The 18,271-nt window shown below is 38.3% G+C and overlaps 1 protein-coding gene across 8 annotated transcripts in view; it reads right to left on the bottom strand.

Moving 5' to 3' along the window:
* atp8a1 (ATPase phospholipid transporting 8A1) overlaps nucleotides 1-18,271 on the bottom strand; it is a 123,150-nt gene that overhangs the window by 48,948 nt on the left and 55,931 nt on the right. For 6 of the 8 annotated variants that reach the window (XR_003928831.1, XM_030061872.1, XM_030061875.1 and 3 more), the window contains 7 exons: nucleotides 15,297-15,341; nucleotides 10,583-10,655; nucleotides 6,381-6,486; nucleotides 4,092-4,174; nucleotides 2,877-2,926; nucleotides 2,125-2,194; nucleotides 1,051-1,135 (listed from right to left, as the gene is read on the bottom strand). Coding sequence is in view for 7 of the 8 variants with exons in the window: in XM_030061872.1 (XP_029917732.1) it covers nucleotides 1,051-1,135; nucleotides 2,125-2,194; nucleotides 2,877-2,926; nucleotides 4,092-4,174; nucleotides 6,381-6,486; nucleotides 10,583-10,655; nucleotides 15,297-15,341 (512 nt within the window). In the remaining variant the exon portion in view is untranslated. The remainder of the gene's footprint in view (nucleotides 1-1,050; nucleotides 1,136-2,124; nucleotides 2,195-2,876; nucleotides 2,927-4,091; nucleotides 4,175-6,380; nucleotides 6,487-10,582; nucleotides 10,656-15,296; nucleotides 15,342-18,271) is intronic. The other 2 variants (XM_030061877.1, XM_030061876.1) reach the window with 1 other exon arrangement.

Raw genomic sequence — 18,271 nt, 5'->3', positions numbered from 1 at the left:
ATCAGAAGACCTGGCTCAAATACCACAATGTGAGAAATTATAGTGGATCTATGCCTACTGTAAAAATGTACATTTTTTTTTTTTTTTTTTTTTTTTTTTATTCAAATTACCAATCTAATTTTCATCACCTTTATAAACTGCTGAAACCACCACAGAAATTCTGTTTTTTTTAATCATCTTGGCATATGTTTTTGCTGGAAAGTGTTGCATGGGTGGAGTTAGCCACATTAGCCACAAAGAACAAGATAACAAGTGCCAGGAAAAAGTACATCACAGGAGATAGCTATATTTTACAGGAATAGCCTATATTTAAATCAAATAGGTATACCTTTCCATAACTCACAACTTAATAATTTAACTCACACTATCTAAATTACCCTGATATAGTAAACCAACATCTGGTACTCCAAGTAGATTTAATACAAAATACTGTTTGACCCAAGTCTAAACAGGTATGTGAGGCATGCAGTATTGATAATGATGCATTTGTTGTTCATGTCAGTATGTTTCTACAGAATGTACAGAAGAAGTTAATACTGCTACATCTCCATTTAAAGGCGAGTAACATTTTCATTAAGTATCAAATCCTTAAATTTATGCAGTTATTAAGAGTTATTGTCACTTTAAAAACACTCAAAGAAGTTATTATGTTTTGTTGAGTCCCTCACAAATTACTGTGACTGGATCATCAAAATTTGTCCTGAATGCTATCTTTAGCCTAGATCAAATACTGCCGATGACATCATTTTGCTGGTGTCTCACAAGGGGGCAGTAAGAGCCCAGAGCTAAAAGAGTCTTAGCTTCTGTCAGCTCCATTGTCTTACATGGTGTTCCTTCATTCATATCATACTGACATTAAACGACCATCCAAATATGGCCCATGACATAAACTCTAACAAAGAAAAAAATGCCTTACTCCCATTCCAACTGATTATGGAGGGTGATTAAGAAAGAATTAAGGAAGAAATAAACAAGGCATGCATGGATATCAAAAACATCCTAAATGATGTTTTACTTCTAGCAGACAGGGGGCAATGTTTGTCCACTCACCCTCAGTGGCAAACTGTTCCAGGTGCTTCAATGTGATCTCTTTGTACCTCGAGCTGTCGGCCAGACGGTCATAGATCACTGTGTCCTGAAGGGAAACAAACAGTCACTGGCTACTGACACCGTGGCAGAAAAAAACATCCCCAGACTTGGATGAGTGGAATGAGTCAGCCTGGACCTTGCCATTATGAGTCAATCATTATTGTTTTTCATCATATTTGCTAGATAACCATGGGATCATTTGAATTTCACAATTGAAGCACCATATAGTTATACAGCAATTAGAGGGAAAAAACAATAATGCACAATAAATGGCGCTGGATGTTGTTATCAATAAATGAGTTCATGTCTGAGCAGTTGGTAATGCCTTTTAATGTGACATAAAAGTAATCTAAACATTTTGTTCAGATCAGCATTACACTAAAAAACCTACTCCCTGCACTTGCAGAATCAAAACACTAAAAAAATGAGACATTGAAAGAAGCTAGGAAGCACTTTCTTGACATTTGTGAATAATAATAGTAAATACAAAGCCATTCTGCATTATAACCCTCACTGCATGAAAATATTTTCTATCCTGCTGGGTGTGGCTTCTTCCTCTACAAGAATGGGGCAAGTAGTCAGTAAATGATTTGATGAGCCGTAAGACTGTGTGAACCATAAAATGGCAAATTCTTTCAACAGATCTCAAACCAACTAAACACATGGGAAAATGATCAGAAACAGCACACCCCACAATTATCACAACTAAACTAAATTATGTAATTCTCTTCAAATGAACGGTGCTGCCAGTAGAGGTCCAGATATCTACAGAGTCTATGCAGAAGGTACACCAAGGTTGGGCAGGTAGTTAGTTATAGCTCAATGCATTACTGAGAATGACTGTGTTGGTGTATCATTTATTTTATTATCTACCTGTGAGTGAAATATGGTAATCTTACTAATATTGCTGCTGCTCACTGAAATGATTTCATGACAAGAGAGGGAGGCAATAGGGGGAAGAGAGCACTCAACACTCCTGTGATAATGATGGTGAGGCCCTGTCATGCGTTGCCATGGAGAGAGACAGACACTCACGGCTCCTTTGCAGTAGAGGCGGATCTTCCCAGATGGGGTGCGCATGATGACTGACATCCTCTTCCTCGCACTGAGAGAGAAGGCAAGAGAGAGGGAGAAAAAATAATGGGAAAATTCAAGTGAGAGAGTGCAAATCACAAGGTGTTACAGCCACTACAGCAAATTATCACATACTGTTTGAACTACCATGTCTGCTGAAATTAGAAATTAAAAGGTGTGTGACAAGACATCACACCTATGTCTCACGATTAATTAAATCATGTGAGAGCAAAAGGCAGATGACGCACATGTAAGAGTGGAGACCTTCTGCGCTATCTTCACAAATGAGATACAAATTGCACTGTAATATCTGAAGAACTATATGGACAACATTAAAGCTGCAACGATTAGTCAAATAATTGACTCATTTATTAAACTACTAAACTATTCAATTAATCACCAACTCTTTTGATAATCAATTAATCATTTTAAAAAGGGAAATTTCCAAATCTAATTCCAGCTTCTCAAATGTGAATATTTTTTGCTTTCTTTAGTCCTCTATGACAGTAAAATACAGTATCTTTGGGTTATGGACTGCTGGTTGGGACAAAACAAGACATTTGAGGATGTCACCTTGTGAGAGATGAACATGAAAATGAATGAATTAAAATAATAATTAATTGTAGCTCTAAACATGGTCTAAACAACTGTATATGCTGCTGTTGTACATAAAATAACCAGTTGCAAGAACAGTGCATTCATGGAAGTAATACCTTGTGAACTCCAGCACATGAAGCAGCTCATACTTCTCCTCTGATCCAAGCTAAGAAAAGACAACCACGTCAGTATAGTCCAGTACACTGCACAAAAATAGACAACTCAATTCAGCCTCAGTCTTCTTCTGAGACATCTTATCTCCAGCACCACAAGCTAACCCTGCAACCCTTCTCCAATCAGGCTTAACTGCACTTAAACTGTGTTTATCAGTTGCCTGAACTGGGCTGGTGGCAGGAGAATAATAAGGTAAGATTCAATTAACTTCCTTAATTGTACAGACCACTAGCTACAAGAGAGAATGATTAAATAGATGCTGAGAGCTTTCTAAGGCCTAATAAAGGTTAAAAACTTGGACAAATGTCTTAGAGGCAAGATGTTCTCATCAGCAAAATTAGAAAATGCCTTTGACTTTCCTGCTTCTTCCCCAAGTGCAATCATCAGGTTCACCAATTAAGGTAAGAACACAATGGGTGACCTTCACTTTGGAGGACACACAACAGGTTGCCTTATAATGCAATTACAGTGGATGTGAAGTTAGTCATTTTCCCTGACTGGCCTAAGTGAATACAAAAGAAGAATTTTCTCTGGCAATGTTTATTAGCTTCATCTAATAGTCTGTTCCTGTTTTCCTCAAAAAATTTTAGCAGAATAAATGGTAACTGTAATTCTCCAAAATGGAGAATTAAAGTTACAAAGAATTACGTAAAGATACAACATAGTGACATTTACAGATTGCTGTAACAGTGCCATTGTGTGGAAAAAAATAATTGGGATGCATGCTATTTGTGGTTATTGAAACAAATTCCCCTGAAAAGGTGAAAGGTAAGGGCCTTTTGTTCAAGATGGGACAACATAAGCATTTTTGTGTCTGTCCCACTTCAGGACACAATCACTGTAGTCCTTCAAAGCCACAGTTTAAAAAGGGACAAAGTACGGCTGTGTCTAGTTTCATGAGCTGGAGAAATTAACAAGTTAAAATTAGTTTTGTCCATCAGCAACAAAAATGAACCTGTAATAAGAACATCCTTTTAGATATTTAGCTGGAGAGGATTGAGTGTGCAGGTGGTTAGTTTCTTGCTGAACACTTAACTTTTAGAGTGAAAGATTTAATACTGTGCCATCCTGTTGCCCATATTAAAGATTAAGTGGATCTATTCATCAATTCACTGCCTGCATGCCTTTCATTAGACTCTTGACTTGTTTCATCTTACCATTTCCACAATGACACTGTCTGGGGTTCGACCAGAAAACACAAAGCCCAGGTTCCGTGCTGCTCTCACCAGAGCTCCTTCATCTTGGAGGCAAAGAAAGAGGCCAAAACGTTATAGATGAGACAAAACAAACACCTGTACCAGCATACAAACTGTGGGCGTAAAATACTGTTTCAAGGCAACATGGACTACTTTTTGACATTAATGTTCAGAACCACATGTGTATTTGGTACATACAGAATTCAGCTACATATACTGTATTTTCAAAACGGCAGCCGCAAATCGAAGCTGTGGGACAGGTGGGTTCTGTTAGAGTTTGCATGAGGATGCTGTAGCTTTCTGTGTGACTTTTACAACTCAGTTAGCTAGCAAACCATTCCCTGCTTTGCTTCAAACTCCAAAGCACCATAAAATCATTATCGTTTTAAGTAGTCAGGCTCAAAAAACAACAACAAAGAAACACCTCTCTTTTTGTCTCTCAACATTGCACTCAATTCAATTCAACATTTTTTGTCATCAAAAGATGTCTGATAATTATTAAAGACTTATTATTTATGATCACAATCATGTTTCATTAACGACTTCACCTTAATAATCTTCCTCCTCCTCCTCCTATTAAATTTTAATAAGAGATTTTAATGCAAGGTGTTATAGGAAATGTGAGATAAATGGGTGCATAAAGGCTCAAAGGATTCCATGTTGAAAATGAATCATGAGTGAGGAAATCCATCATATTTTTACATCAGTCTTAGACTTCTAAGTTTGTTTTAGCATTTTGCTGATTCAAGTGCTTTTGGCAATGTGCTTTCCGTGCATTGTATAATCAAGTAATGGCTATGCCTACATTTCCCCCCCTCTAAACACTGTCACATCTTCATCGAAATATAACATGCAGACACTTTTTTATTCCAAACATTAAGTGCTACAGCATGACGTTGTACATCCTTTGTACATTAGCTTATTTGACTGCTATGGATGCCGACATCTGCTGTAATGCTGTGCAGTCTGCTGGCCTCATTTTTTTGGCTGAGGGGGATTCAAAGTCCAGTGTTTCTGTGTATGTGAAGCCATCTGAAGTTTACTGATGCTCTTTTCCCTTGGTCTTGTCTTTGTAATGTAGCACAGCGAACAACATGGATTTCGTTACAAAGCCGTGTATGACTTCACTGAGCAGCTCGTTGTTTATTTTTAAGATTGTGACCTATTTATTTCTTATTTCATGTGCTCAGTTCATTACTCATTTTCCTCAGGGGAAAAGGCAATTAAATCAAGAAAGGCAATTATTTGTGGGACAATAATCATCATTACAAAATTTCATGATGGCTACAGCCCCAATTATTACAATGGAACACAGAAAACATCAAACATATAGCAGTAACATTTTTGGACCTCTTTGCTTTTTGGATCTTCTTCACTTAAATTGCAATCTAGTGCCTGCTACTGACAGGATGTGGCAGCTAAAATGTATTTATTTTGATGCTGTAACAGGTTTGGTTAACCATATTTGTGATGTTTACAACCACTGGAGTAATATGGACCTATGTTTTGTCAAATGCTCAGTTAAAGAAGCACCAGAAAAGGCTTATTTTCAAAGGAAAATTATTCTAAAACTTTTTACAGCCAAAAATTCAACAGCCAAATAATCTCTGGAATGACTGTAAGATGGGTCTTTAAGATGAACTGTAAAGCACCATTGAAACTCATTCATGCTTGGTTGATCAAAACACTGCAGGTTCAATTATAAAACTTTATTTATAATTGAACCTGCAGTGGATCAAAGTGGATCAAAGTGAGATACTCCAGCCATTTCACCTACAAGATCACTGCGTTTTTAAAATCAGTTTGTGACACCTCTTCTTCTCCTGTTCCACATGACCATATTAATGTATGTATGAAATATTTGTGTCTGTAGGCAGTAGTGAGGTGAACTGTTCACTAAGGAGCACAGGAAATTGAACTCACAATGAAGCATCTCAACAGAAACAATTAAAAACCAAAATCTGATAAGCTATCAGGTTCCCCACTGGCTTAACAATAAATATCTTGAGACTCGGGATGATGACTTGATTGCTATCCTGCTTTTGATTTGTTAATTTATACGTGATATTTTCATCCATCTGCATCCATCTACATCTTTATTTTCCTTGTTTATATTGATTTTATATATTTATTATGATTTACCGTGTTAGCCCAAGAAAACATATAACTGAGTAGGATTAGAGATGGTAGAATATAGCCTCTGGTCATCTACTGCCCTAAGATTGACGTGTTAACGGGGGTGTGGCGTACCTGGAGATGCTGCCTGGTAGGTGATTTTGCCATCAGTGTGTTCAGGGACTGCAGTGTGACAAATGGCCATCATGGTCATGAACTCCAGGATGACAGCAGCCGTAGGCTAAAAGGAGGGAGGGGAGGCGAGAATCTTATTTATTTTTTTTTTTTTAATGGCAAATCTCACAAAAAAACAAAGGAATAAATAAAACACTTCAAAAACAGAGAGAGCTAGCATCATAAAATATTACACCCATTTCAGCAAATTACCACACAGAGTGCACTGTTCGACAAAATCTGATGAATATGCATGAGTCACACTGTCACCTTTCACTCTTTCGGTATAACTGATGGATGACATGACCTGCTGAAAAGTCATCGCTCTCGCTACATGTAGCAGGCATACAGTCGATCCACCCTGCTCGTACCAAATCTGATGTTAATTAAAATGTGACGCTGATTAAAATATACATGTAAATAATTCTTTGTGTTTGTTTTAAGCTATTTGGGGAACCAGATGTGTAGTATGTGCCACATCAAGACAGTTTAGACAGTGCCACGTCATCTGTCAAATATGTTGTCCATCACAAAAAGTACATTCAACTGATTTTAAAATACTCTCAACTTCACGGCACTGCATGGTCAGCCACCCATTTGGTAGTCGCAGCAGGATACAAAGCAAATATTAAGAATTGTAAGGAAATATTATTTGACCTAAGGGATGAATCCTGTCTTCTCTGAAACTGCCAAGTCTCTACTTTTGCAGAGAAGTTACACCCACTGGGTTGACCTGCCTGCGAGCTTAGTCTGAATCAGACTGATATTTGATGACTGAATCCACTAATGCTTGGGATCCCTTGCTGAAAGCTAACAGTCTACTTTCTGAACAGCACAGGCACCTTGTCTTCATTTACTCTGTTAAACCTGGCGGGACATGCCCATTGCATAATATGGTCTTTTTTGTTTCTCCATTGATTAGCCAACTAGACAAGGAACATCAGGATTTGAAAACAGCAATCACAAATCATGCACCCCAAATAAGTATTCATCCACCTAATAATATTCATTTTAACAAAAGAGGCAGGACAGTGAAAATAATGAGATAACTGAGTGCTTGGTTGTTCTTCTTCTCGTCACCTATTTTGTGACACAAATATTTATTTAGAACCAACTTTTAAAAATGAATGCTGGACAAAATCTCTCTAGACTATACAGGAGGCAGTCTGTAATATATAGGCTAGGCACTAGGTCCAGTCTATAAACGTTGGATATCTGCTGTTAATAACTGGGCAAGCTTATGACTAGCTAGCCATGTGGAAGACTGAGACAGGCATCTGCTGGTGCTCCTATTTGATGCTGAAGCTGCAGGACCAACAGCCTGCAGTCACTGACCTCAGCAATACCCAGGGTTATGCTAGGGCTAAATTATAAAGACATAGCACCCAGAAAATAGATGTGACAAAAACTCTTGTCTCCCTTAATTAATTGCATAAGAGTGCAAGTTGCTTGCCAGTGTGTGTGCAAAAACACCTTTCTTTAGACAAACTTACACAAGCCCTATCCTGTTAAAACAACTGAGATTGTACAACAGGTTTATTACTACACAAGAGTCCTCCTTCAAGTCACTGTCCGTTTATGGAGAACTCTGTGAAGCCACCTATGGAAGAAAAAGCTTTGTTCATATATATTATTAAATCTTCCTTTATCCTTGTTCTGTCTGTCATATTATCTCTTTGAGGAGAGATTTCTGTCAGGGAACAAAGGAGCCACAAATGAATGAGGAAGGGCAAATCAAAGGGCCTTTTGCAAATTAAAGTACACAGAGTCTATTACAGCCCAGGTGGCTGTGAGTGCCCCCTCTGCCCCCACCTGAATGCTAATCTGGTCTGGGTTGACAGGTAGCCTCTGAAGGACGATGTAGTGTACATGTGTATGTGCGTGTGTGTGTGTGTGTGTGTGTGTGTGTGTGTGTGTGTGCATATATGTGAAAGAGGCACAAAGAAAGTGGGTAGTGAGCATGTGTGTGTGTGTGTGTGTGTGTGTGTGTGTGCATATGACATCCAGGGTGATGGTCACCTAAGCAGAGAGTGCAAAGCATGTTGCTACACCCACGTTCGGCTCTGATGGAACAATTAGATGTGACAGCTAATACGCCGCCGTTGGCTCTCGCCCCCATGGACTCCTGGGTAATCCATGTCATGACAACAGTGACGGACGTTCATTACTTCGGACATGACCAGTGTGGAAAAAGTTGAAGGGGTCATAGAAAACTATGGAGAGAGCCCGGGTGAGCAAACAAACAAACACAAAGACTGCTGAAACTCTGCAGGCGAAGAACATGTCCAGTGACTCAGAATAACATGAAAAGCACCAGAGGGGCTGTTTATTTTTGTCAGCTCTATTAATTCCCCTCTTCACTAGCCGCCGCCCCCCACCCCCCGCCCCACCTCGCTGCAGTATCAACATCGTTCTGAAATAGCCCACAGTGATGCAAAACTGTTGTTAATGATAAGGATTAGTAATGTTTAAGTAAGAAACCTCCTGATGGTCCACTGATAGCTAAAAGGACAGAGTATAGACTGTGAGCACATACTGTAGTTCTTAAATTAATATCTATAGTAATTTTATATTAGAGGTAGGGCTGGGCAATTAATCTGAATATAATTTTGGCTTCTGACAATTATGAAAACAAGATAATCAATAAAAAACAATCACTGCGCTACATTCCGTTCAACAATGATGCTCTTGTTTTGTCTAGTATTGGGCACCCCTTTCTCTTGCAGTGGCGCCCTTTCGGCCCTCACTAAAAGCTCACTCTTCTCACTCTAAGCCAGGCTGTGGCGTCTTTATGTTTAAAATTCAAGGAAATTGACTGTTAAAAGCTTGTATTTTGTATTTGTTTTTAAAGCTCCAAAAATGCATGATGTTTTCAATGCCTAATTGTGATTTCAATATTGACCAAAATAATCGTAATTATGATTTTTGCCATAATCAAGCAGCCCTAACAAGCGAGCAAACCACTGATGTGGTGTGTCTGAAGAGATTGCTTGAGGTGATGTTAGAGGGTTGTCTCAAATACTTCTAATGTAGAGGGGTTTGTCGATTTCATACAAATGTCACAAAAACGTTATAGTGTATTTCAGCCACAATATTCAGAGATGCACCACCAACAAAACACTACTACAACTATACCCAATTGTATTCATAATAATTAAAATATTTACAAGAGACGGTGAAAGGTTGTGGCTATTACACAGCCATGTCTTGCTGTACATGCTGTAATTAGTGGCTGCAGTGCTATCAATATAAAACTAAAACTAAAGCAGATCCTCAACAAACTCATTAATGTGTGGAGAGTCTATGCTGTCATAACATAGCAAGCATCACAGTGGGATTAAAACCCCTCCCTAGGTAATTTTACTGTACATAATTAGATGTGACATTCTGCCTCCCCCATGCTGTCTGGCACCAAGTGACTCAATCAGTCAATCAATCACAGCTTTCTCCCACTTCCATGACTACAGGTGGCAGCTACTCCCCTCTCAGGTCCTATTAAAGTTCCCAAATGCATGTGATATTTTGACAAAGAATGCTGTATAACTGATGTCCTGTGATCAATAATATGGCAAGGATGATCAAATACTGAGAAAAAACAGTTCTGTATTTTTAATATGCATGGCAAAATTGGCAAACTTTTTGTTTTCTAATTTAATTTCCAATTTTAAAAATTGGAATTCTAGGATTTCATATAGATCATTATTGCATTAACAACCACATGGATATATGTATCCTGTCAGAATAAGTTAATTAGGCTGTGTTTGCCTGCTAGTGAGGAAAAAACATCCTCACCCTCAGCAATATTTAAATCAAACTGATAAAGCCAGGAATCACAACAGGTCAATTTGGCTGTCAAAAAACTCCATAGTCCAGTTAAGTCTGGTAAAACTACTGGATGTACAAATGTATATTGAGTTGAAAATATTATCGGCACTATTTTTGACATCTTGAATGAAAATAGTATTGCATTTTCCACACTTACTTTAGCATTTTCCACATAAATGCATTATAGCACATGATGGCACATCAGTAAGACCCATTTAAAATGGCAAGAAAACATCATGCAATCAAACACACAATTAGATTTCAACATCCCTCTTAACTTTGTCCTAAACCGCAGCCGTCCCTGCTCATGGGTGGTGTGGAACCCTGGAGTTACTTACGTGATTACTTTGGAGGTTTTCCAGTAAGCTCGGGTCATTAAATCCAGCCTCCTCTGATGACTGTGTGCTGTGCCTGGCAATGAGAGACAAAGGACTCAAAACCAAAGAACACAGAGAAATGCGTACTCGTATAACACTTTTACATGTATAATATACTTCTCTTTAACACTTGTTGCACTGAAAGTAGCCTAATGCAGCAAACAGCTAACAACAAACTGGATATCATTCATTTTCAATGAAAGACAATAGTAAATTCTGACAACATCCAAAAGAGCAAACAGCAGAGAGAGTTGAAGATAGTTGAAGTGTAACTTTCTAGCAACTTCAGCCAGGTTTTCAAAATCATATCATTGTTAAGTATCTCAAAAAATATCTCTTTTTCAATAACCGCAAAACTAGAGCCTCTTGAAACCTGCTTGGACTATCCTATAATTTCCAATCAAGTTTGAAGGCTGCAAATACTTCTCTGATGAATTATCTAAAACCGTTTAAGTCAACCAACACTCGGCAAGAATGTCTGCTTTCATGCCACAATGTAACAACATAATTAACCTCTGCTGAGAACAGGACCACAACACAAAGATTTGAAACTGTGAATAATACAGCCATGCTGTGTCGCAAAAACATTGACATTTGTTAGGGACAACTTTAACTATGATGCAGACGGATGCTAAAGTTGGACCCCTGAGCTTTGGCAATGTGCTGTACAGCGTCTGGGATTCTGTGCATGTTGGCAGAATTGGAAAGTCCATTTGGGAAAACAATGTCCTGAATGGGGAAATTTTTTGTGATGTTGTGATTCCTGGCTTTATTTCAGAATCCACACCCATGCACTCTTTACATATCATATTCACTTTAGCCATCCCTTACATGGTGGACCCTCTGTTTTCTTAAATGAATCAAGGCAAGAGGAACTGCCTACAGGGAGACAACAAGCAGACTGCATTTTCTGCCAGGTAAGAACACAAATAACATTACTGCTGTGGTAATCAAGCCTAAAAGCCTGCCATTCGGTATGACAAATAATTGGACATAAAATTAGTTTTGTGTATCTGCAAAATAGATGCTTTTTGTTACAGATGAGGCCCATGGTAATTGAATACATGATAACCCTTCATCAGAAAATGGCTAAACAAACTACAAAAAATATAAAAATCTTCCATCAAAGTGCAAGCAGGAAGTCATGCTGAATTTGGAGGACAAGATCATCCATTTGGATTGCAGAGAAGAGACCATTTCACTGAAAAAGAAAAGGCTATTCAGTGCCATTCAGTGTCCTAAGACACTGAATAAAATAGTGTCTTGGGGGGGCACTGATTTTACATAGATAACAGCTCCAGCCTTCCAGCAAAGATCAATTAATGATTGTGTGATAAATAGAGTCCTAAGGATCAGGTAGACAGCAATGTCCAAGGACTGAGGCTTAATAGAAATGTTACTGAGGCTGCCATTAGCAACTGGAAATCTTCCTAATGCCAGAGGATTCACTGTTTACACCCTAAAAGCCAGCCAGCAATATTCTCATCTGGTGCACAGCAAATAAATACAGCTTTAGGGGGAAAGAAAAGTAGGAAAGAGACAGCAACACAATTATATTGCAGGTCTACAGCAGATATGGTGCTACACCTTGATGCACTCGAGGTAAGTGAAATCTATCACACTCACAGGCTTGTATTAAAATATGTCAGGGACAAGTGGGAAGCAATTTCTCCATTTTTCTGCGCTGCATGCACAGTGACACAAACACTTACTAAGGAGCGTAGCTGCTTCAACTAAATGGTTTTAGGTTATTGTATCAAAATGAATAGGTGGCTTTTTATTTTACCAATATCTTACTCTGACTATGTTACAGTCATAAGACTAATATGGCACTGTCAAGGGATCCATCACGACTACTTCTCTGTAGTCTTGCAAATTCATAACCAAGACTGCTTACATGACATTTGATACAGTTGAGTACAGGTTGATTACTGTTTCACCCATATCTAACTGCGGTACAAGTAAAGAGGTTTTTCAAGCTGTAAGCCTGTCAGCTGTAGCAGTGGTGCAGCTCCCCATGTCCATCGTCTTGATGAATTTTCTGAGACACAAGGCTGGGTGTGGAGGATGGTCAGTTATTGACTGTCTGCCAGCACACAGAGGTCCTGTCACTATGGGAACATGGGTTCTGGTTGTTCACAGTCAACTGTCACAGATTTGCTACATCACAAACCTATGACAGGCCATGATGTCATGCTCTAACCAGTTAAAAAAACAAACAAACAAACAAACAAACAAACAAAAATGCACCCACCAATGCCAAGATGGCAGATGCATTTTTACAGTATTTGATGCTGGACTGACTTAATCTTTGAGTGGCATTAACACACAAGTTTTTAATAGAAGTGACCTTTTGTCTTTGTTACACAAGCTACACACACTGGGGTGTGATTGTACCAGCTAAACAGGCCTCTTCATGGAATCTGTGTTGTTTCCTCATAGTCGTGCACAAAGAGGCTTTCTTTGTGAGAAAGGGCAACACACAATGGTACACTGACAAGCTTGTAACAATAGAAAATGTACTATTTATGCAAAATGACCCATAGTTCCCACTGTTACACCTGCAGCATAGAGACAGAGAGATAGGCAGACAGAGATGGACAGACAAATAGATAGAGAGACAGATGCAGCTACATGCTTCAGCTACATGAAACTCCTTCTCCAGCTCCTCTGCTACAGAGAACTCAACACAGTGCTGTGGGAGCCTAACTACATCTTACAGTCACTCAAAGTCAAATATGGACAATTCAATGGTTAATTTGGGGATAAACAGATGTTTTGTAAATACACATCACTAAATTATTATAAAGAGTAGGATGTTGTCATTTTTAGTATGCTGTGATGTCTCCCAGCAACACAAGCTTTAAACATAGTAGCTGGAAGTCCAAGGTATGAATAATCACAATTATCACACAGTTACACTAATGCAAACAACCACACTAACAAAAAGTGAGAAATACAGTTGCTCCTGTAATTCATTGATGGTTGATTTGAAATTCAAAATACAAGGTTGCTGTGGGCTTGCTGAAAAGTAAAACACAAAAAATACTTCCCCAACTTAAGCAACAGAATGCTGTTCACCCTCCTCTTGACCTGAACACAGCAGGAGACACAGGCCGAGTACACAGGGAAGCAGATGAACAATGCTAAAAAAAATATCAAATGGACCATTATGATGGAAATGTCATGGTAATTGCTTAATTGCAGCCATTTAATGACAAGTAACTGCTGTGTTATTGTGTTGAATAGATGTGTTTTATTAATTTTGGTTCCAGCTGTTGGAGATTACCTGCTGACATTTTTAACACAAATGTCACGGTGGCAAAAACTAGGAAATAAATAAATAAATAAATAAATAAAAAATACATAAGTATTGCCTTTTGGTAACTATGCCTTTAGTTTATTCTTGTGCACTTCCACATTGATATGGCAGACATGAGACCCTTCGCAGACTTTCCGCACATAGTCATAGATGATGCAATTATGTAATATCACTTCTGATGCCACGAACACAAGCAGTATGAACTGGCAATTTAATGAAAGGAAAATCATAACCTAGCAATTACAGAAGTATTACTGTCCTGATGAAGTGAATTTGCATACTGATGCAAAGATTTAGAGAGGACTCGCCATTACTAAGTACCATAATACAGAGAACGATTTAATGAAAAAGAAAACAAGCAATAAGGTATTTGAAAATGGCAAAAAGTTATCACTGCCTATTTCTTGTGATGGGTTTATGTTTTATTCATACTTACCATCCAGAGGCAAAAATACTTTGACAGTGACTTTTCTCTCGTTCCTATATCTTTAAAGCTCTTCTGTGTTAAAACAGCACCTCACACTGCACTACCACTGCCTTCACTCAGTTGTTTCAGAGAGAGAGAAACAGTAAAGAGAGGCATGCTTTCACACAAGTTGGCAACATCCAGCCGTAAGTCTCCTCTTTCTTCTACAGCAGCAAGATTCTACATTTTGGCATAATAGGCTTTGACAAGCAGGCCCCAATCCCCCATGCAAAATGAATGAGACACACCCATGCTGTGCCTGCAGATCTCAACACTGTAGCAGATGGATCTCAGGGGTAGGAGTGCGCGTGTGTATGTGGGTGTCTGTGTGTGTCGTGAGAAAAAGAGAAATACAGAGAAAGAGAGAGAGGGAGAGAGAGAAACAAAAACAGTGTGAATGTGAATCTGCATGTATCTACGATCTTTAAAGCTGGTTTGATGGAAAGGAGGATGTGTTGACAATTTCCTTGACAACTTCAGCATCAACACAACATAAGTTCTGGACAGCTTAATTCAGTAACAAGACTGACCTGTCAGAACTGCTGAGTTTATGAATGAACCATATCATTGAAGCCACAATAATTCCCCCTCATGATTCACCAATAATTTTGAAACAATGCTAGCCTGTAATTATATATATCTATGCAGATCCTCTGTTTAAGGCTGTTCTTTAACATTAAAAGATACACATGGTACATCAAGTGCCACAGTCACACATAATGCATCCCAAGTGTATTGAACACATAACGAAAAAAAAAACAAAAACAGCACAGATACACTGAGGTATGCTGTTCAAATTCACAATTCCCACAATGCAAGGCAGCACTAATACATCACAGAAGCGAGGAGCAGAAACACAACCATTACTTCACACCCAGTCATCTTACCAGTCATCCTCTGCAAAACTACCCTCCTCAGCCTCAGGGACGTGACTGTTGGAGTGAAGGTGGGAAAAACATCATCTTGTTGAAAACGTCTGCTATTAACATGTTCTGTGAATGTGCAGGCATCAAATGGGTGTGTTTAGGAGCTGGTAGAGTTTGCAAAAGATCAGGTACCAGGAAGGACTGTAGGGACTACTGGGAAAACTGAGGCAGCACTTTTTCTGAAAATAATTTACTGTCCCAATGCTTGTGCTCTTGAACTAGGATGAGCATCTACCCAAAAACCTGGCTTGGATGTTAGAGGACGACTAGGTGTTTTTGTAACAGGCCATTTTATCATTAAATGAGTGGAAGGACAAAGATTTTGTATACATTGACAACTGAATCAGCCTATGTATTCTCTACGAGGCAGATTCAAAACATCAAGAATGGAGGACATTCATACATACAGATAGACAGATAGACAGATAGATAGATAGATAGATAGATAGATAGATAGATAGATAGATAGATAGATAGATAGACAGATAGATAAACTTAAAATTAGTATCCATTATGTGAAACTGGTAACTCATGAGCAACCAGTGTATTTTATTCGGTAAATGATAAAAGGGCCTGTCCCATGGGATTGCCATGGGGTTTATCAAGTGAAATCACTTAAAACGTTTCAGTGAATTAAGCAGGCAAAATGTCCAAAGGACTCAACAGTCAATCAATTGGGTCATTAGGAAGAAAAAAAATGACAATCATTATATTTCTCATAGTGTGCTCAGAAAGTGTGGGTTGCTTTAGGAGTCTTTGATAAAATAAGATGACTACTTGCTTTTGCAAGGAGAAAGTTTCAGGGAGGCAGAGGGAGGGCAAAAGCAAGTGAGGCAGAAGCAAACTTGGAGGAAGATGCGAATGTCTGGGAATAATTGATTATTCAAGTGAAATGTCTTCACTTCCAGTTCCTCATCAGCCAAGAGGAGGAATGGGTTTCCACAATTAGCTCTGTGTGTGTGTGTGTGTGTGTGTGTGTGTGTGTTCACGGCTGCGAAGTCCCTCCCTATTGGAAATTCTAAATGTGGTCAGAGCGCTCGCTGTTCCAAAATGAGACACCAAATTATTTTCACATCTCTGCTCTGGCAGACAAACTGCAATCCAGGCTTTTGTTAATTGTAAAATAAGGAGGAGTGAAGCTGGCAGACAATGTGCTTCACTTATCATTACAGCTCTCAATGTGATTCTGACTGCCCTAATATCATTACAAGCTGAGGGTTTGCCCAACTTGAGTGAACTCAAGCAATAATGTGGTTATCCGCATTAACAAGAAACCAACTGGTCAGGATATGGGATAATTAGGCAACACGAGGCATAACTAACAAACAGCATCCAGTGTAATTTCGATTTCCACTATGCTACAAATGCTTAGAAAAGGAGGGTAATTCTATCTTATTTCTAAATCACAATATATTTTTTTTTAGTTAAGCCATTCAAGTATATCTGATAAAGATGTTTTCACTCCAGTCCAGCCAAATAAGGCCGGCAGGATTCTCACAGCCTTTCTAACCTAGACAGTGTATCTCTGAGATTTGGACTCCAATCCAGTGGAATTAATTAATGTCTACACCCTTGGGGATGGCTTTATTAATTACAGCAGAACTTAATTTGTGGTGAGGAGGACATGCAAGAGGCTGTGTGACTGAGGTTTGTGGGTCTGTTGGCACCACCAAAAAAAGCACGACAGACAGACAGACAGACAGATAGACAGATAGACAGATAGATAGATAGATAGATAGATAGATAGATAGATAGATAGATAGATAGATATGTAAACACACAAACAAAAATTTCATTCCTTTTCTTCTATGTCTGGGTTCATTCTAAGTCTACCACTACTTCCAGTTTGAAGAAAGGAGGACACTGTATTTATAAATTTTATATTCATCACCAAAATAGAAAAGTGTGATTAATACAAAATTTATAGAGTAATATAATAATTCTATAATAATTTATACAATAATAAAACCATATGGACCATAAAACTATTTCACTATTTTCCCCAGAAAGAGGCCACTGGATAATACTAGAAATCTATGGCATCCGTACCAGTCAAGTAGCAGTCTTCAAACCCATATTACAAGTAGCATAGTATATGTGTCAGTGGACAAATGCTTGATGTACTATTTCACTGTGTGCTATAGATTACTTGGTTTGACCAGAAGCGAGCTACAAATTTTGAGAACTAATGAATTAGAACTACTGACATTACTACTGACTTCAATTCAATTAAAATAAATTTGGTTTAAAACATCTTAAAAAACAACAACAACAACAACAACAACAACAACAACAAAAACAATGTATAAATAATGGTTGAAAACGGTGCTATTTCTGTACAACACTATTTTCTAATTTGGAGAAAACTGAGCGCATTATAGGGAAGAAAATTTATTAAATACAACAAAATTCAACTTACTATTGCAGCTAATCGCATTATGCCACTGGTATTGAGTAATCTGGTAGATTCAAATACAATATCACGGAATGTAAGCAGATAATAAGACAGATTTCATTTTGAAACTAACCCTCCCAACTCTTAGCTTAGGAACCCTAAGAGAAGAGGAGTGGGCCAACTGATGGGATCATCAAAAGTGGCTTGCTTCATTAAAAGCTGCTTTTCCCTCTCCTGCTATGAAACACTCATCCATATTTATCAGTGGTATGAGGGTCTCCTTATTTCAGAAAAAAATGAAAGGAAGGATTTCATTTTGGGATGAAAGTAAGACTGCTGCCTACTGTAACTTTGATCTTTACAGGAAACAAATTTTGTCCCTGGTGATCGACAAATGTTCCCATATTAAATTACAGTAAACAAAGGGGAGAGAAAAGGGACTTTGTGTAGCAAAAACAAGTCGTTCCCAAACCAATTTAAGCAAAAAAAAAAAAAACAAAAAAACAAATGCCACTACCTTTCAACATTAGTGACAGATCAA

This window comes from Myripristis murdjan, chromosome 10, assembly GCF_902150065.1.
Source record: "Myripristis murdjan chromosome 10, fMyrMur1.1, whole genome shotgun sequence".
Lineage (NCBI taxonomy): Eukaryota > Metazoa > Chordata > Actinopteri > Holocentriformes > Holocentridae > Myripristis > Myripristis murdjan.
This window is presented reverse-complemented; position numbering and strand designations above follow the sequence as displayed.